General features: G+C 45.8%; 1 protein-coding gene across 1 annotated transcript in view; it reads right to left on the minus strand.

The window, feature by feature from the left end:
* The window catches only part of LOC115524248 (minichromosome maintenance complex component 3 associated protein), a 55,920-nt gene that overhangs the window by 35,199 nt on the left and 666 nt on the right, over window positions 1-20,055 (minus strand). Inside the window, 33 exon segments of the mRNA XM_030330635.1 lie at window positions 327-427; window positions 1,557-1,601; window positions 1,633-1,712; window positions 1,715-1,783; window positions 2,084-2,191; window positions 2,194-2,248; window positions 2,250-2,322; window positions 3,215-3,375; window positions 5,699-5,773; window positions 5,775-5,862; window positions 7,002-7,035; window positions 7,038-7,133; window positions 7,136-7,165; window positions 7,168-7,228; window positions 7,230-7,268; window positions 7,810-7,854; window positions 7,856-7,903; window positions 7,905-7,979; window positions 7,981-8,010; window positions 10,200-10,339; window positions 14,301-14,438; window positions 14,441-14,490; window positions 15,618-15,685; window positions 15,687-15,763; window positions 15,993-16,071; window positions 18,279-18,350; window positions 18,352-18,503; window positions 18,734-18,769; window positions 18,772-19,081; window positions 19,083-19,248; window positions 19,250-19,425; window positions 19,427-19,897; window positions 19,899-20,047. Coding sequence (XP_030186495.1) covers window positions 327-427; window positions 1,557-1,601; window positions 1,633-1,712; window positions 1,715-1,783; window positions 2,084-2,191; window positions 2,194-2,248; window positions 2,250-2,322; window positions 3,215-3,375; window positions 5,699-5,773; window positions 5,775-5,862; window positions 7,002-7,035; window positions 7,038-7,133; window positions 7,136-7,165; window positions 7,168-7,228; window positions 7,230-7,268; window positions 7,810-7,854; window positions 7,856-7,903; window positions 7,905-7,979; window positions 7,981-8,010; window positions 10,200-10,339; window positions 14,301-14,438; window positions 14,441-14,490; window positions 15,618-15,685; window positions 15,687-15,763; window positions 15,993-16,071; window positions 18,279-18,350; window positions 18,352-18,503; window positions 18,734-18,769; window positions 18,772-19,081; window positions 19,083-19,248; window positions 19,250-19,425; window positions 19,427-19,897; window positions 19,899-19,949 — 3,299 coding nt within the window. The 5' untranslated portion in view covers window positions 19,950-20,047.

Below are 20,055 nucleotides of genomic sequence, written 5' to 3' on the forward strand. Positions count from 1 at the left end.
AGAATAAACAAATTTTTACTTTACTAGAATTTAAAGGCACGTTTAAAGTTTTAAGAAAAAACAGGTTTTCAATTCACACTTTAATAAACCTAACATTGCTCAAAAAGCACACACAAACAAGAACTCCATGCCATTGACAAAGAGACGGTGAGGAACACGAACAGTCACACCCACCTAGAGGGCAGGACCAAAGTTAAGCCTGTACGAATGAGCAGCTGTGACCTCCTGTCCAAGACTGTCAGCAGCTCTTGGAGAGGAAATGTAGACGGATGGGGCTCGGCCCCAGCGAGCAGACAGCTTCAGAGCAGAAAGGGCGCAGGACTTACCCCAGAGCTGTGGTCGCAAAGGCCGCTCCAGCGGCGCCAACCTCCTCGCAGTCCCTCTGAAGAACCTCCTGGATGAGCTCATCCACCACCTGAGCCAGGTCCTAAGGAGAGGTCACATGGGGGGTCAGGGCAACGGCAGTGAGAACACTGCCTCAATCCGACTGAGCTTTAAACCCATCTAGCTGCACAGGCTAAGGGTACTGAAAACCTTCACAGAACCAACCGGTCACGGAGCAACCCCTCTGGGGCCAAAAAAAACTCCCTTCACAGACCCATCAGTGGCTACTTGTCTGAGGGCATCTAACAGTCCTCACGTAGGAACTGGCTACGCTGCTTCGGGAAAGGTTTCCTGCTAATGAACACGAGGAGCCTTCTGAGGAGGCCAAGGCAAGCCTGCTGCCCTGCTCAGTGACGCCAGGTCCGCCCCCCCACATCCTATCAAACATCGTCAGTCTCTGCAGGCCATTCTTCACAATCCTCTCAGGCCTCCTTAATCATGACCAAACCGGCCCAAGCAAACAGTGTGGCGAGCCCAATCCCACAACCTGTGTGGCCAGTGTGCACATGGTGCTGCGTGCCTGTGGCCCCACATGTCCCTAGGCAACATGCCCACTGGCTCTCTGGAGCGAGCAGTGTCGAATATCAATCAGAGCACGGCACACCAGGGCCACAAGATGGTGCTGGGACAGGACGCACTGAAGAGCTGCTCTGACAACTGTGCCCAAGCCGGGGGAGCGTCAGCCCCAGCTCAGCCACCCGAGGCCAAGTGACCGCAGGCCGGGTCTCTCCCGGGACCCCCTGCAGGAGACCAGACAACACAGCCCACTCCACAGGGGAGAGGGTAGTCCACAGAGACCCATGCGTCTGCAGAGTTCTCAATGCAGGGCCGCACCTACTTCACCTGTCATGTTACTTCCAAAAAACCCTCAGCGCCTTCTCTAGTCTTAGCTGTAGCCCTTTCAAACAGACACACAGGCAAAGAGCTAGGGAGCCTGGCGCAGCCTGTGCTCGGAGCCCCAAGCTCCTTGCCTAAAAGACAAAGGCTTAAGCCTCCAGGGCCAGGGTCCTAGGACCTACCGCGGCTGGCACTCAGAATATTCTAGAGCCACAAGCGCAAACCACCTTCATGGGAGTGATCTACAGAACAGAGGTCGGACTGGACGTCAGACGCTGTTGGTGACACTGATATGCAACTGGCTCCTCAGAGCCCTGATCTGGAAGATTCCTTACCGCATCAGAGTACGCAGGTGCAGGCCTCGGAGGAAGCAACTCAGGCTGCACAGGGGGCGGCAGGGGGGGCCTGCACAGGTGGCTGGAAGAGGCCAGGCACTGTGCTCGGAGTTGGGTGCCGGAGGTGAGGCAGAGAAGCTGGCGTGGGTGCAGGGATGGAAGAGGCTGCTGGAGAGCAGGTGGGGGCACATCTGCCTCTGTACCACACGCCTCTCCTTTCCCCTCACCTGCAAGGGAAGAGGCAAGTGTGGGCAATAGGGCAACCCCTGGGCACCCACAGTGATCCTTACTGGCCACCCTCCCAAGCAACGTCACAGGGGACGGTATGTGCTTCACCTGTGGGAACCAAGCACTATGACATCAGGGAGCCATTCGGGCCACTCTTAAGAGGAGCAAAAAGACATGAGCACTGAGCCAATACCCACCCGACCTACCCCTCACCCTTAAAACAAGACAGATGCTCCTGGCTCCCAAGAGGCTTCCTGAAGGGGCAACGGCTAGTTCCGTCACGTAACGCAGCTCCTCACCTGAGTCCAAGCCGAGTCATCTGAGTGCCTGTGGCAGCTCCGCAGCCATGCTCTCCCCAACGTACTTGTTCTGGGAGTTGAAACTGCACACGGGAGTGTGACGAGGGATGGGGGCAATGGCCCTCCATTCACGATTTCCCCAACCGACACTGTCAGCTTCCTGGTAAATAACCACCGACTTCTTGGCCTTGGATAACCCCTCTGGTTCCAGGAACGAGGACCGGTTCAGCTCAACACAGCTACCAGACCACAAAGAACCCACGGAGAGGCGTTACACAGGTAAAAGCCACCTTTACCTTCTCAGTGCCCAGCAGAAACGCTGAAAGCCCTGTCCCCATCATTGGGTCCACCCACAGCCACGTGTAATGAGGACAGAGGCAGTAAAAGCTGATTTGCAGCTGAGCCCACAGTACCCACAGCTGCCAGGCTGGACATTTCCTTGTGGACACGGGCCTTGTGACTCCCGGCCTAGTTGTAGACAGCCCAGGTAGACGCCAGACACCTACGTGCTCCTGTCTTATTCCAAAGCTGCCACGTTTCTTGAGGACTGCAGAAAGCAGATAGGAAGGGGCTGGCAATAAGGAGTTAAGAGGAGGGAAGGGGTGGAGAAACCCCAACGGGCAATAAGACGTTGGGTGCGTGTGCAACGCACGTGAGTAACTGGTGCACATTATGGTGCCATTTCTGGGAGAGGGTCCACGAGTTTCATAAGGTTCTCAAAATACTGACTCCAAGCAGTGGAGGAGCCCCTGGCCTGGCCCACTGGTGCCTGTCTGGACCACCAGAGGTGGGTAGTGGTCAGCCAGGGGCCAGCAGCAGTCATCTTCAAGAAACAGAAGAAGAAAGACCCTAACCTTTACCTGTAGGATCTTCAGTAACGCGTGAAAAAACCCTGATTCTGGAGTTGCAAAGAAATGGGTCTGAACGCCAATCCACTGACGAGCAGCGTGTGACCTGAGGGTGCTCCCCGCCATTCTGAGCCTCGCTGATTTCACCTGCACCCCAGGGAGGCAGCATGTGGGATGTGCCCTCTGTGGGCCTGGCATGTAGCTGGCACTTCCCAGACCCTCATCAGAATTAAAACAAAACAAAAAAAACAAAAACAAAGAGAGGCCACCTCTCTGCTCTCACCCATCAGAGACAGTGAGACCGTGGTAGTTCAGGAAGTCTGTGGCCTCCTCACAATCTCTGAAGAGCAGCATGCGCACCACGCCATCCATGGGAAAGACGGTGGAGCGCTGCGTGCTCACGGTGTACGCCATGTTGAGCGCCCGAGAGCGTCCCTTGCGGATCTGAAGAGACAAGATGAATCACTACAGGGTCAAGGGGCCAGTCACCCCACAGCCACAGAATTGCCAGCATAGGGCACAGCGTCCTGCTCTAGTCCCTCTGGGAAGCAATCTGGCACTAAGGAGCCTAGGCTTAGCAGTCAGCATGGAATTTGCTCGGCAGAAGATAACCAGAAATGCAAGCGAGCAATCAGTCTCAGACACAGGAAAAGTCAGGCCACGAAGGCTTCAATGAAAAGAAACCCTAGAAGACAGGGCACCATCAGTGGCTCAGTCGACCGAGCATGTGATTTCAGCTCCGGTCATGATCTCAGTTCGTGAGTTCAAGACCCACATCGGGCTCTGTGAGCGCCAAGCCTGCTTCTGAGCCCCTCCCCCCCACCCCGCCCCTCCCCTACTTGTGTTTCTCTCAAAAATAAATAAAACAAACAAAAACAAAACAAAAAAAGAAACCCTAGAAAACAAATTGTCCATCAACAAACAGGTCATGCGGAAAGTCAACTACGCATCCTCCACTTGACAAAAAGCTGTGTGGCAATAAAAATTACCACAGAGATGATGGAGTGAAACAGAAAAATGCATAAATGACACGAAATTGTAACAAGTGCTTTAGAAAAAAAGAAAAAAAAGGGAAAAGTGCTAACAAAAATTACATGTGTACGTGTGGGCGCTAGGACTCTGGGTGACCCCTTGCTTCCCCTTGCAGCGCTCTTAACCCTACCAGTATTTATCCAGTGTTACTTTGCACCTGGCGTGGTTACTGGCTGAGCACACAACAACGCACAAAACAAAATCCCTGCCCCAATGACTGGCATGCCAGGGAGATACCGACGTGAACAAGATGAATCTGTGAAATACACGGCACATGTATGGTAACAGTGCAACCAAGGAAAGAAGGCAGGGGAGAAGGGCAGGCGGGCAGGGTGGGCCCTGTTGAGATGGTGGCAACCAAGACAACACCAGAAGGTGCCATGTGTCTCTGTAAGGACAAAGAACAGCAGCAGGACAGCAAGTGCAAAGGCCCTGTGGCAGGAGTGTGCTGGGGTTGAAGGGACTGGAAGAGTCACAACAGGTGGAGGTGAACAAGGAAGAACCCTATGGGACCATGTCAAACACACTGTTCTCTAAGAAAAAGCACTTAGATGTCTTTTTGCTCACAGTTATTAAAATGGGAACAAATGGCCAACAGCCTAATGTTAAATAATCATTTCAAAGTATTAATTATCAGCTTTATTTGTTGAATGTACAGAGTTCCACAAGTAGCATGTTGTTTTAAAAATCTTTCATTTGTTCCAGAATTTCGGTCTGTTGGCAACTGTCAGACATGACAGTGAGCAGAACTTGCACAAGACCGTTTGCCTGGACTAAGACCATGGCTTATTCACTGTTTATCACTGAACTTGACGTGTGACCAAGAAAAATAACCTGGAGTCACGAACCAGCTGGTCACATCCTGAGACACCCCCACCCCAAGCAGCCTCCTCCCCACCAAGCAGACCCCTCACAGCTGGGGGGCAGCACAGTGTGTCTGCTGTCAGGGCTGGGGCTGAAGACCTGACTTGAGGAATTTCTGGCATTCAAGCTCTGTGTAAAGCACCAGGTAAGAGACCAGTCTTCCCCAGGTTTGTAACCCCAAGGCACAGCACAGTACTCAACAAAGAACAGGCCCTCGAGATATTTATTGGGACGAATTTAGCATCATCACGTTCATTCCAAAAATAACACTTAAGATTTTTAAGTTAGGGATTTTGCATGTGCAATTTTGATTTTCAGTTTCCGTGAATGATAATGATGCTGAACTCAAGTCATATATATATATTTTTTTTATTGAGAGAGGGAGCAGTGAGCAAGGGCATAGAGAGAGGGAGAGACAGAAAAAAGGGAAAATGATAGAATAAGAGAATCCACAAGGGAGAGAGTGAAAGGGAGGAGGGGGGAAGTGGGACTCACCTGAAGCTGGGGCTCGTGCTCACCCCATTCAGGATTAAACTCATTAACATGAGATCATGACCCGAGCCAAAGTTCAGATGCTTAACCACAACTGAGCCACCCAGGCGCCCTCAAGTCATATCACTCTAAAGAAATTTGTCTGATCTGAACCTAACAATAGTATATCCCACTGCACAGCCTTTCCCGTCAGTAGTCAATGGCGCCAACCCCTGTAAAACAAGGTACCCCAGGAACCCTCTCAAGAGGGCTAGCGCGAGAGGGTTACACAAGAGTCAGCCCAGGACCAGCTGAAATGTTCTCAGAATAGAGAAACAATTAAATATCAAAAGTACAATCTGCTTCTTTCCAATTCTTCAAGTACAGCTATGTTACTCACCTGATGAAAGTAACAATGTAAAAGACATGCGTTCAGATAAGAAGCCGATTGGACCAGTTTGAAAAATCTCACAAAAATTATTACTGTTCAATGCAGCAAAAGCCTGAACAGCAAATTTCACTTCGGAGGAATTTCTAACAGCAGGATGGAACTGTTGTACTTCTCTGTCAATTAAAGGAGATAAAGAGATTAGAATTTTATTTTTAATTAGACAAAATTTCCATGAAAACCAGATGTGATTTGTAAAAAAACAAAGATTTCAACCATATGGAGAAAAAGGGACTTAATGGTGGGTGACACGTGCCACTCTGTTAGATTAGTAATTTCGAAGGCTGCCACTCTTGGACTAGATTGGGAACAATGGTGTTCTCTAAAAAGATGGTAAATAAACAAATTCACGTAATAATCAATTTAAGGATTATCAAAAGAGTTACTTTAATGCCAAATGACTGCAAGCTGTTTTCACATGATGATGTCTAAACAAAACCTAACTCTGCTATGTAAGTGAACAGCTGACTGAGTCACTCAGAGAAAAAGGCACCCGTCATCCATGAAAAGACCACACTTCCATTTTCCATAACCAGTTTATCTCCGGGACTGAATTTTAAAACTAAAAATCAGTAACACATTTCGATATTGTTTAACAAGGTTCTTAGGGAAAACAGTAAGCTAAAAACAGTTTCAGCATAAATAAGAGAGTCTCGGAAATAAAGGAGTCACTGGCTGTCACCAAGTCCGGTTGACCAAAAACAGGGACAGAGACTCAGGGGATTCTGCTGTGTTTTCCTCCTATAAATGTCCACCTGTGTAGCAGATCAGTATTATAAAGTTCATTCTTTCTTAATATCCCCCTACAAACATTCGTTCACACAATTTTTTTCCTCTCCTATCACTTAGTTCGTTGAGGAGGCGTGTGTGGACGCATGTAACAGGAAACACGCCTGGACACAGCCAACTGCTGACAGCTCTTGACAGGGCGCCCTGGGCTTCCCTGTCCTCCCTCATTTGCCTCTTCTGTTCAGGCAGATTCCTTCCTCGTCTTCTTACTGACAAAGAGAACACTGCTCTCACAAAGGATCTGGGGCCTACTCTGACTGCCGCCGTCAGCACAGCCCTGTCCTGGGGCCTCCTGCGGCCTCCGCTCAACAGAGCACACAGCCCAGCCCAGGCTGCTTACTGTCAAGCCCACACTCAACAGCAGACAGACTCTGCACTGCCAGCTGCCATGACCCTAACAGCTCTCTTCCTGTTTAAACCCGCTTTTCCAGACAACTTAGGTTAGTTTCTGACTTTGAAAATTTACCTTAGGATGTCCCCCTTATTGAGATTGAGCAGACATTGTAGCCCTGGAACTCTGCTTTCGCTGGCACAGACACACCCTTGTTTCTTAGGTCCTGGTACATCTCCTTCAGACTCTGAAGGCACTTGGTCATGTCTCATTGTTGATCTTGGCATCAAAAGAGGACATGGCTCCTCACACATGAAGTGACACAGTGGATATGGAACCGAGGTACACTTCTCAATCAGGGATAACCGTCACAGGGTCACACAAGTGCTGCTGTGTGATGTCCTGGCCATGAACGAGAGGGAGTATTATACATGCACACACCTCATCCACACACCTTACGTACATACGTGTCTCCTATAACACAGATCTCATGCACCTATTTCCATGCCAGAAAAGAACCAAATGTGAGAAAAAGTAGGATTACCTGAATTTCTCTCATCAATTTGAAACAGAAGTGCATGAACGCACATTTTAAAAGGACTTTGGTAATGATTTACTATGTTTTTAATGTTTATTTGAGAGAAAGAGAGTATGTGCGTGTGCATGAACAGGGGAGAACAGACACGGGGAGAGAGAGAATCCCAGGCAGGCTCCATGCTGTCGGCACACGGCCTGATGTAGGTGCTCGAACCCACGAACTGTGAGATCATGACCTAAGCCGAAATTAAGAGGTCAGATGCTCAACCAACTGACCCACCCAGACACCCCTGTAATAATTTTAAATACAGCATATTCTTTTACACAGAGGAGTAAAATGAGAACTCTCCCTTCAACTCTGGAATTCACATGCATTTTCTAGTTTGCTGATCGAAAGTGACTGTACCTTCCGAATGCCCCGTGTGCGGTTCCACACGAAGTCGTACCAGTACCCGCAGACTGCCCTCCTTCTGGTCCATGATCTGGGTCACCAAGTAGTCCCATGGTCCTGCTGAGCACTGCCGAGGGCCGAAGCTCATGCGGCAGGGGCTCTTCCTGATCAGCAGAGGAGCGGCTGGTACTCCTTCACGGCTGCTGCGTGATCCACCTGAGGACACAGAGTGGGAACAAACCTGTGTGTCAGGTGCTGGGCCAGCTTCCCCACAGCTGTGGCCTTTAAATGAAGGGGAAAATCACCCACAAACTCATACAAGATCAAAACTACAGAATACATATTCAAACGTAAAATTTCTGTTTGAAAGTATGACCAAAATTCAAAAACAAATGAGAACTGTTTTTGGCAAATATGACAAGGAGTGAAGAAGCAGAAGGATGTAAGTGGGGGCACATGCCATGGCTCAGGGCGGTGGGAGCAGGCAACTCTTGATCTCAGGTTCTGAGTTCGAGCCCCACACTGTGTGTATAGAATACTTAAAGAATAAAATCTTAAAAAAAAGGGGGGGGGGGGAATAGAAAGTAGAGATACATGGGCATGGCCCCAGGGCAGAGGTGAGACACGTTAAGGGACTCTGAGCATTTTAACATAACTTAGCCACACTCAAAACACAAAGTAAGGTCTACATGGATTAGAAAGGAAATGGAGACAGCAGCAGGGGGCTCATGGGGCTGCACAGCTGCACATAAGGCCTGGAGCTGTTCCCACCTGCAAAAGGAGGCTGAAGACACATGGCCAAGGCAGAAGCCCAGATGTCCACAGACTGAGCCCCAGGCATCCACCTCAAGCTGCCATCATTGTCCCCTGGGGCAGGAGCCTCTGCTGTGATGCAGAGATGATGATGAGAGCATGCAACTCTCAATCGCACGGTTACAAGCTCAAGCCACACACTGGATGCAGGGATTACTTAAAAAAAATCTTAAAAAAAAAAAAAAAAAACAGCCAATAGAGGAGACACCTATAAGCAAAATTAACGAAGAGGAATTCACAAAAATTTAAATTTTTTTTAAAAATTGACAAAGGATTGGGCGCCTGGGTGGTTCAGCCAGTTAAGCGTCCAACTTCAGCTCTGGTCATGACCTTGCAGTCTGCGAGTTCGAGCCCCACGTCAGGCTCTGTGCTGACAGCTCAGAGCCTGGAGCTGCTTCAGATTCTGTCTCCCTCTCTCTCTGCCCCCCCTCCCCTGTTCACACTCTGTCTCTCAATAATAATAAAAGTTAAAAAAAAAATTGACAAAAGGATCTAAAAATGGTGATTTCTGAGAACAGTTTGGGAACATGCATTGACATACTATGTTCAGGACCTTGAAAAAAGGTCATACCATCTGATGTAGTAATTTAATTCTTAGGCTCTATCAGAAGGAAATAACCTAAATACTTTAGATTCATTATACACAACATGCCCAGTAGAATCATTAATAAAATTTAAATATTAGAAACAGCCTATCTAGTGATTGCAAAATGGTAAGTTTTAACAGTTACATAAATCAATTAACAGGCTGTCATTTAAAACATGCTGAGTTATGCCTGGGTGGCTCCATCAGCTGAGCATCTGACTCTTGATCTCGGATCAAATCATGATCCCAGGGTTGTGGGACAGATCCCCACACTGGGCTCTGCACTGACAGCACAAAGCCTACTCTCTTTCTCTCTGCCCTTTCCCCCATTCTCACGCACTCTCTAAAATAAAATAATAATGCGGAGTTTATCAAAACACTCACGATATAATTTTAAGTGAAAAATATTCACACAGAATTGCATCTAGAGAATATCTCAAGCGTGTAAACACATACATAGAAAAGGGTAGGAATACGGGCGCCTGGGTGACTCAGTCAGCTAGTGTCTGACTCTTGATTTCAGCTCAGGTTATAATCTTGCGGTTTGTGGGTTTAAGCCCAGCATCAGGCTCTGCGCTAACAGTATAGAGTCTGCTTGGGATTCTCTCCCCATCTCTCTCTCTCCTCTCTCTCAAATAAATAAATTTTTAAAAACAAAATTTTTTAAAAAGGGTACTAAATAAATTGTGAAAAGAAAAAGAAACAAAGAAATTTTTAATCTGTGAAGCAAATCTCCTAATCTACATCTATAGAGAACCATGGGGTCCGTCACCTCATATAGGATTGTTTAGTGTACACCTCACAATAAAAACAATTTAATATGAACATTAAGAGCACATCCCCACTACCCTCTAAAAAGGTAAAAAACCCAAACCAAATATCAATGTATACAAAAATCACAAAAAAGTCCCCCCCTCCCCCCCCCCCGTGTATCCCACCTCCACCCTGATGATTTAAATATGGACAACAGCCTAGAGAGCAACCCCAGGAGGACATGGGGCTCCACCTGATCAGTCCCTGGGACCACTTCAAACACGCTCAGCTGGCTCCGGGTCTCCCGCATGTACCGCTCCTTCTCAGGACACATATCTGGGCACGTTCCAACAAAAGTTCTTGCTTTGTCCAGGTCAGTTCTTTTTACCCGAGCTAAATGATGACAAGTAAAAAATAAGAACGTATCACACCGTTACTAGGAACCCAGAGAAGTGTGTCTTTATGATGATAAAAGAAAAAGGAAAAGAAAAAAAGAAAGGCAAACACTGCAAATTACAAAGTAAAAGAAATATGTTTTAAATGCTGGGCCTATGGAGTGCCTGGGTGGCTCAGTCGGTTAAGTGTCCAACTTCAGCGCAGGTCATGATCTCACAGTTCGTGAGTTTGAGCCCTGCGTCGGGTTCTGTGTTAACAGCTCAGAACCTGGAGCCTGCTTTGGATTCTCTCTCCCCCTCTTTTCTGCCCCTCCCTCATTCTCTCTCTCTCTCAAATAACATTTTAAAATAAAGCAGAGTAAAAAGTAAAGTAAAATAAAATAAAATACAATACATAAAAACACAATACAATACAATAAATCAAATCCAATCAAATCAAATGCTGGGCCTAGAAAAAAGAAAGCATGGCCTATCACATCAGGCACCACGGCATCCAGGCCCATGAAGACCCCTGAGGAGGCCTCATCCCCCCTGCAACAGCCACAGATTCTCACTGCACCCTACAGGCAGGGGGGCACACGTGGCTGTTCATGGCTCTGGTAATGAATTCAAAGATAGTCATGCTGCAATATGTTTGTTAAAAAGATCAATTTGTTAACTGTAAATACTCAAAATACACTAGTACTCTAAAAACTCAGTATTTCATCACTTTTTTCCAGCATGAGTCTTTAACAGGATTCACCTAAGAGAATGTACCCCGGTCCTGAAGTGAATAATTATTACCTTCCATACAATTTCTTACAAAAGTATCTTTTAAACGAAATGGAATGCAACAACTTCACAGCTCAAAACATACAGGTTCAGTCAGTTAAGCCCTGGACTTTGGCTCAGGTCATGATCTCACGGTTTGTGGGTCCGAGCCCCGCATCAGGCTCCGTGCTGACAGCTCAGAGCCTGGAACCTGCTTTCAGATTCTGTGTCTCCCTCTCTCTCTCTGCCCTCTGTCCTCGCCTCACACTGTCTCTCGCCTCACATCTCTCTCTCTCCTCCCCCCCCCCTAAAATAAATATTTAAAAAAATTCTTTTACATATACACATCTTATTTTTATTCTGAAAAATTTAAATACCTACTAATTCTATTGGAATACAAAAAATTCCGTTCCTGGGTTTCAACAACAAAAAATCACCATTCAATGACATGATGCGTGACAGCAGCTTTTATTACCATGTTAAGGAGGCACTGTGATTATTCCACTTATTCACAGCTTCTAAAGAAAGGAAAATCCTACAGCTAAAATCTAATTTCAAAAAAACTTTGCAAAGAAAAAACACAAATACTTTTTCATTTGTGCTCGTTGCACATATTTTTTTTAAGTTTACTTATTTTTGGGGGAAGAACGAGCAGAGAGAGAGAAAGAGAGGAAAAAAAGAGAATCCCAAGCAGGCCCGGCACCGTCAGCACAGAGCCCAATGCGGGGCTTGAACTCACGAACCAGGAGATCATGACCTGAGCCAAAATCAAGAGTCAACTCAACTGAACAAGCCACCCAGGTGCCCCACACAATATTTTTGAAAAGTTAATAGAATACTTACTTTTTAAATAGCTAATATATATACACAGATCACACTCCAAAGGTATTAAAACGTCCTACATAAAATCCCCCCCACTTTCCTCCTGAGTCAACATGAACAGATCCTTTCACATCTGCACGACTATTTTATGCACACGTATGCAAGCACACTCACATGCGTATGGACACACACACACTTCCTACCCTTATTTATACACAAATGGTAGCACACTACATACTTACCACACTAGTGTTTTATCAGTTCACAATAATCTTCATATTTTTCCATAAACAAAGCCTAATCTTCCTCCAGGCTGTTTGGAATCCTGCTATGTGGACAATCGATTCCCAATCTTTGCCATCACAAACACCTATGTGTGAATCTCACACACAAACATAGTGTGTGGTACTGTCCATGGGACAGATTCCTGCACACGAACTGCTGGGTCAAAGGCACAGGCTTTCCTAAGGCTAAAAGATACTGCCAACTCCTCCCCTCCTCCAGAGGATTGCAGCCGTCCCCAGCCTGCCCAAGGACACAGCATCAGGGCACAATATGGAGATGCCACTCTGGGAGGTGCATCGCTGTGGGAGGGCGTGGGCACCTTTCCCTATGTTTAGAGCCAACTGGTGACACAGCTGACCCTTAAACCACACGGGTGTGAACTGCACGGGTCCACTTACATCTACAATACTATAAATGTACTTTCTCTTCCTGAGGATTTTTTTAATAATGTTTTTCTTTAGCTTACTTTACTATTAGAATGCAGTATATAAAACACATAACACACTAAGCACGTACTAATCGACTGTTTTTGTTATCAGTAAGGCTTCCAGTCAACAGTAGCCTATAGGCAGGTAAGCACTTGGGGAGTCAAAAATCATATGTGGATTTCCAACTACAAGGGAGAACCGCACCCCTGACCTTGTGTTGGTCAAGGGTCAGGTATACTTTCTTTTCTGTAACTTTTCTGACCACCTACTCATTTCTCTATTGAGCTAGTCTTTTTTTTTTTTTTTTTGAGAGAGAGAGAGAGAGAGATTGAGAGAGAGAGAGATGAGAGAGAGAGAGAGAGAGAGAGAAAGAGAGGGCGCCTGGGTGGCTTCAGCTGGCTGAGCGTCGGACTTATTCAGCTCAGGTCATGATCTCACGGTTCATGGGTTCGGGCTCCACAATTGGGCTTTGTGCTGACAGTGCAGAGCGTGCTTGGCTGCTTGTCTCCCTCTCTCTCTGTCCTGCTCCTGCTCATGTTCTCAGCTCATAAAAATAAAATGATTAAAAAAAAAAAAAAAAAGCACATGCGAGTGGGCATGAGCATGGGAGGGGCAGAGAGTGTGTGTTGAGAGAGAATCCAAAGCAGGCCTCCACACTGTCATCGCAGAGCCTGATGTGGGGTTCAAAAAAACCACAAACTATGAGATCATGACCTGAGCTGAAATCAAGAGTTGGATGCCTAACCAACTAGGCTACCCAGGCGCCCCCCAAAGACTAGTCTTTTTCACACTGATTTCCACAGTTCTTTCTGTATCAGAGAAATCAGCCCTTTATGATACGAGTTACAGATTTTTCCCCTGGGTTGACATTTCTTAGTTTTATTTTGTGGGGATTTCTGTCAAACAAAACATTTTGATTTTTGTTTAAATATGTGTTTCCTAAATGTCTAAAAACTGCCCTTTAAAATGTTTAAATTTTAGGGGCGCCTGGGTGGCGCAGTCGGTTAGCGTCCGACTTCAGCCAGGTCACGATCTCGCGGTCCGTGAGTTCGAGCCCCGCGTCGGGCTCTGGGCTGATGGCTCAGAGCCTGGAGCCTGTTTCCAACTCTGTGTCTCCCTCTCTCTCCTGCCCCTCCCCCGTTCACAGGCTCTGTCTCTCTCTGTCCCAAAACTAAATAAACGTTGAAAAAAAAAAAAAAATTTAAAATGTTTAATTTAAAAAATGGTTTATAGATTTTCTCCCAAATAAAATTCAAGGGGCGCCTGGGTGGCTCAGTCAGTTAAGCGTCCAACTTCGGCTCAGGTCATGATCTCACGGTTTCGTGGGTTCGAGCCCACATCAGGTTCTGTGCTGACAGCTCTGGGGCCTGGAGCATGCTTTTGGATTCTGTGCCTCCCCTCTCTTTCCCTCTACTCCCACGCTGTCTCTCTCAAAAGTGAATAATGTTAAAGTAATAAATAAATAAAGACATATCCTGCATTACATCTACATCTATGCTCACCTTCTTGGGAAACTAGTAACAGCAAAGTTACATGCGGCACAGTCGGAGGCCTAAGGCTCAATGTCAGTGAGCCTCCAGAGACAGCAGTCACTCCCTCCTCACAGCTCCCAGAAATACCTTATCATGACCTTAGCGAGGTCTCTGAACCTCTGCTGAGATGCACCCACAATACCTTGTCGCATGATCCTGTCCCTCTGGTCAAGCAAGCGGTACTTCTCCTCAGATGTCTCAGCCACGGTGCCTATCAGGGCGCTAAGAGATGACACACATGGCCCAAGACCCTCGGATCCCTCAGAGCCCGAATCAAAAGGTCTCCCTCAAACTGATGGGTCTTTAGAAGACTTGGCTTCTTCACTGGAGAGCTACAAAGAAAGTAACACATTAAGGGTCTTGTATCCATCAAGCATTTCTGTCATTTCCCGCTTCCGGATGCTTTCCTTATTCAAGATTTTCCTGCTCCTCCAAAACTGAAACTAAAATCACTAACAGGAGACGATGATGATCCTAATGAGGAGTGTAAAGGTGGTATTATTTTTCAACTGTGATTTCAAATTTTGAAACATGCCATACTTTCTAAAAATGAGAGGAGCCCATTTAAACATGTGAAATGAATTTCTGCATATTTCTATCTCAAAAAAAATGAAATTCAGCCTGGGGGGGAAAAACCACTTTTACAACCATGAAGAAATCACGTGTCTACATGTTTTCATACGTAACTTCATTCCCGCAGAAGGATGTACTAAAAAGACATGAGCACGGCTTCCCAGCTTCCTCCCATTTTCCTTACCTGGCTTTCAACACTCTGGGAACTCGAATGTTGAAGATGTGACTGAGGAAGAAGAGAAAAAATCAAAAGCAAATCAGCAACTAAAATGCTAAACCGTAAAATGAAAGTAGGGAAATGATAACGCTGACCAAAATACACCAAGGACTAAAGAGCAGCAGCCCGCTCTGTGGAAGGAAGAGAGGATCAATGCGGAAAGGGGGGCTGGGGGAGGGAGGCTCTGTGAACAGATTATCCACTGAGGCCGTGTGAGGCACACACCATGTCCCCACTCTGCGCCTGAGGGCTGTACACTTGTATAGTTCCCCAGCTATAAATGTGGCCAAAAGGAAGACCGCCTCACCATGATAAGCTAGACCTACAGAAGGTCATACGGGAAATTGCTAGAAGTAGCTACTAGGAAAACTTGGTTATTACAGCCAATTAGACCTCTCAGGGAACAAGCTGCTTCTTATATACTGAGTACAACAGCATGGGGCATGGAACTGAGTGGGGGACGAGCCCAGTGGCCGTCTCCCCCTTGCCCTCACTCGCCATGTCCTACTCTCCCTCTGCCAGGCCCCCATTCCCCATGAAACCCTCCTCAAGGGTCAGCGTATCACCCACTTCCCAGCCATGCTCTGGCATGACTGCCATCAAAGGCACAGAAGTCAAGGAACCCACACGCCACCGTGTCCGACAGTCCTCAGAAAGAACCAGCCGCACCTTTTACTCAGGAGGGTGACAGCTGCAGCCCTCCCCACGGGCTTGCTAAGAGGGGAGTGCTTGAAAGGATGCGTCCTCCGGGCCCTGGCCAGTTTCACCGTCACCTGGCTTCTTCTCCTTCAGGGAAAAGGGCTTCTTATTGGGACCTGAGGACACAAGAGCAAGAGTTTATGAACCACAAGTCCGACACTGGATTTTACTTGTGTTGGAAAAGTAATACTCTCCTAATTGTTACGGGAGATTCCAAAGCAGCCCAAAGGAACACTCTGAGACCAGGATCCACGGACAGCCAGCCCCGCCCTGGTGCTGGGGAAAGCTCAGTGGGCAGTCCATGCAGAGCACTGGAACCCGCACCGGGAGTAACCGGGAACTCACTCAGTTTCTTCTTGTGCCAAAAGACAGCCATGTCCTTATGCAGACTTTTCCCCTTCTTCCTAGCCAGGGCTGCAGATGCCTAGGGAAACAGTCCACACCACAACGTATGAGGACGTCAGACCAAAGGAAATGAAATTAAAAAACTTCAAATGCAGTAGCAGAATTTGTACAGTTTCGTACAGAGCGAAGGCCTCCATCCACTACATGTTCTGACCATGCAGTCTGCCTCCAGTCACAGCAGCCACAGTCCTCACCTCTCTTACCTGTCTCACAGGCATGGATTTGCTCCTCTCCTTTTTGAAAGTAATGACTTTACTGTGATAGAACCCACAGATTAGCCTTGTTGGCATTTGGTGAGGTGACTCTCACCATCTGATTACACATACAGTAATACAGTAAATACATACGGTATTGGAAAGATTGCCAAGTCACACTTAAAGACAAAAAAAAAGAGAATGGACACACGTGGGATACATTTTTCACAAAATCAGGTACGTTTTAGTATACCCATAGACAAACCTATGAAAAAGGTCTAGAAAAATACACATCATACTAGGTAACCGTGCTTGCTCCCAGGTAACAGGAGAGATGAGGGTAATCAGGAGACCTCAGCATTGTATGTATCAATGAACTACTTCCTACAACAATGTATTTACACACCTATTTCATAAATATTTTTTTAGGGTTCAGCTAGAAAAGTACATCTCAATAGTCAAATACCTTCAAAAACAAAACAAAAACGAGGCATATGACCCAGCACTTCTACTTTAAGTGTATACCCAAGAGAATGATAGGAAATAGTTTGCACACCTGTTCACAGAAGCATTATTCAAAATAGCCAAAAAGCAGAAACAGCCTCTGTCCATCGACAGATTAATAAAGAAAAATACATCTACACAATGGAATTATTATTCATCCATAAAAGGAATAAAGTACAACCACACACACTGAAAACGTGATGCTGACCAAAATAAGCAGGACAAATACTGTGATTCCACATAAATGTAATTTCTAGAATAGGCAAATTTAGAGAGAAAGTAGATTAAAGGCCACCAAGGGCTTGGGGAAGGAAGAAATGGGAAAATACTACTTAGCGTTAGGGTTACTGTTTGGGATGATGACAAAGTTCTAGAAATAGATAATGGTGACGGTGGTACCAACACTCTGAATGTAATTAATGCCACTGAATTGAAAGAAAAAAAAGAAAGAAGAAAGAAAGAAAGAAAGGAACAAACAGCAAAAACTCTAAGCTATGGAAGTATTTTGGCACAGAACTTCTACTCTCAGGAATTTAAACAAAGGATGTAAACCAATCAGAAATACACGTACAAAATGTCCACAAGTAGAAAATTAACCATGTTAAGTAAACAGGACAGAATGCCATACAGCACTTAACAATTCTCTTCTAACTAGGCTATTTGATTTCAGAAAATACTAAAGATTACAACCTGAAAACATAAGCAAACAGTATATGCAGCACGATCCCATTTGTGTAAAAAACAACGTGACTATGTGTTTACAATGATATTAACTAAGATATTCATAGTTCATTTCAAATATTCATATTCATTTGGTTTTTTCCCTACATCATCACTTAAAAGAAGTATGAAAACATGCTTTCCACTTTACAAACTCTAAAGTACTTTTTCCCCACAAGAAAATTCAGAAATATAAAAACATAACGCAACATAGTGGTGAACAATCCTGTATGCCTACACCCTACAACTAATGCGTCATGCATATGTGTGCTTATATACATATTTAAAGTCAAGGTATAAACCAGATAAGTAATGTCAGTTATCCTGGAGGATAGCATTACATGGGGATTTTTCTGTATTGTTGGAATGTTTACAGTGATTATGTACTATGACCAAATAAAAGAAAATCAGAAACAAACAAGAAAACTCAATTTTGAAAAAATGCTATGTGATTATAGAGCCAAGTTGAGAATAAGATATCTGAGCGCTTGCCCATTCTAGCAAGTAAGCGATAGATTAAAATAGAAGTTTTAATGGGCACCTGGGTGGCTCAGTCGGTTAAGCATCCAACTTCAGCTCAGGTCATGATCTCACAGTTCGTGGGTTCGAGCCCCAGATCGGCTCCTGACAGCTTGGAGCCTGGAACCTGCCTTGGATTCCGTGTCTCCCTCTCTCGTCTGCCCCCCAACCCGCTGCTCATACTGAACATTAAAAAAGTTAAAAAATAAAATAAATAAAAAAAATAGGTTTTAAAGTGACAAAGGTCACTCGAACTTTTTCTCACATTAAATTTGTTGGAAATACTCACATGATCAAAAAAATATACCACGGCAAGCTTTTTGCTGCGCCTGGTACAGATGCGCTGCACTTTAGCAATTTTAACCAAAGTGTTTCTCCAAAATGGTTCTGTCGTTGAGATAGTCAGGGATGTTCTTGCACTGGATAGCTGTGATTTCAGCAGGAGACAAGCCTCCAAGACTGTCTGTGCTCTCGCTTCTTTTACTTTGACGCCCAGGTGTTCCTCTTAGAGAATCTAGGGATAAGAGAACGGGCACAAAAACGTAGCAGATGTCACATCTCAAATAGGAAGCACCAACTATGTAAGAGCAAAGTAAATGTTTATAGATACAAGACATTTTCTTCCTATGTTAGAATTCCTAATGTTTACAGGAAACTTACCAGAAACATTAAACTAAGACTCAGGGAAATTTACCAAGAACAAGCCAGCAGCATTTACTGGATGGCACACATTTTAGAGCTCACCTTCTTTTTTATCTCTACTTTCAGTTTCCTCCTCTCCTTCACACCTGGGAGCCGGGAAAGTGCTGAGGAAGACTGACTCCCTCCTGGATGGCCACGGGGGTCATTTTCCGCGGACTCAGTACAACCAACTTCCTTTTTAGATTCCTTGTTGCCAAGACGACCTACTTCTTTATTGCTTTTGAAGACGTCCTGTATCGTTCGACCAAACAAGGTGCCTCCCCGGGTCGATTCAGGCGGACAGGTCGTTTATTCTGGAGGATGATCTCCCCTCGACAGAGCGTCCACATCTTCTGCTCCATCATGGCCATGCCTCCTTGGGGAGCGATCCTGGTCCTCCTTCCTTTTCAGGTCCTTTCATGAGGCTGGGAAGTGGCTCCATTTGGGATATACCTTCTTCACATCCTTGTCTGACCCCGGTTTTGCTAACCGGGTAGGGTTCTCCCAAAGACCCTGAAGATATGGGGAAGCTAGTGAAGCTACTATTAGAACTTCCAAATAGTGATTTAGGGCCTCTTCTCTTCCTCTACATTTTGGTTTGACAAAGCAGAGGCAAAGGCAGATGATGAATTATTACTGTTAACTGGTTTTGAAAAGGTGAAATTTGAATTGCTAGCTGTACTTGTCCCCTGAGAAAAAGAAAATGGTGCCAGTCCCCCAGGTCCGCTACTAATGGGGTGAGAAAATGTGAAAAAATCCAGAAGTAATTTGACTCTGAGTTTTCTCAGGCTCAGATTCAGCCCCCAATATTGGTCTGAACACTGAATTTTCCAGAGGTTTAAAGCTAAATTCTGTTTTCCCAAAACCAGAGCTTGTTATTTCTCCAGTTTCTGGTCCAAATGTAGAAGCACTTGGGAAAGTCCCAAAGTTGGATGATTTAAAACTAAATCCTGGGTTTCCAGGCACACATGAACTTGAAGGCCCAGAGGCAGCTACAAAGGCTGGAGTGTGTTCAAGTCCTGAAAACAGTCCAACATTTGAGGTCTGGGAAAATCCTAATGTTTGTGCTGAAGAAGAATGACTTACTCCCGAAGATGTTGGAAAGCTGGATACCTGTGAAAATCCTGACGTTTTCCCAGATAACGTATTGCTTTGTCCGAAAGGCGAGGGCTGACCAAATCGAAATGGCGGCTTAGCCTGAAATGTTCCTATGGAACTACTGGAAGATGCTGGAAAAAACCCCAGGCTGCTGCCCACTGAAAGGATTGGTTGGGTTCATCTTCTGATCTAAGGTAGTGAATACTATTTGTACACAAGTTGTTCTCTTCTTTAAAACAGTCTGTTCAACTAGGAAGCCACCCTCATCTTCACAATAAGCTGGAAGA

This window comes from Lynx canadensis, chromosome C2 (assembly GCF_007474595.2).
Source record: "Lynx canadensis isolate LIC74 chromosome C2, mLynCan4.pri.v2, whole genome shotgun sequence".
Lineage (NCBI taxonomy): Eukaryota > Metazoa > Chordata > Mammalia > Carnivora > Felidae > Lynx > Lynx canadensis.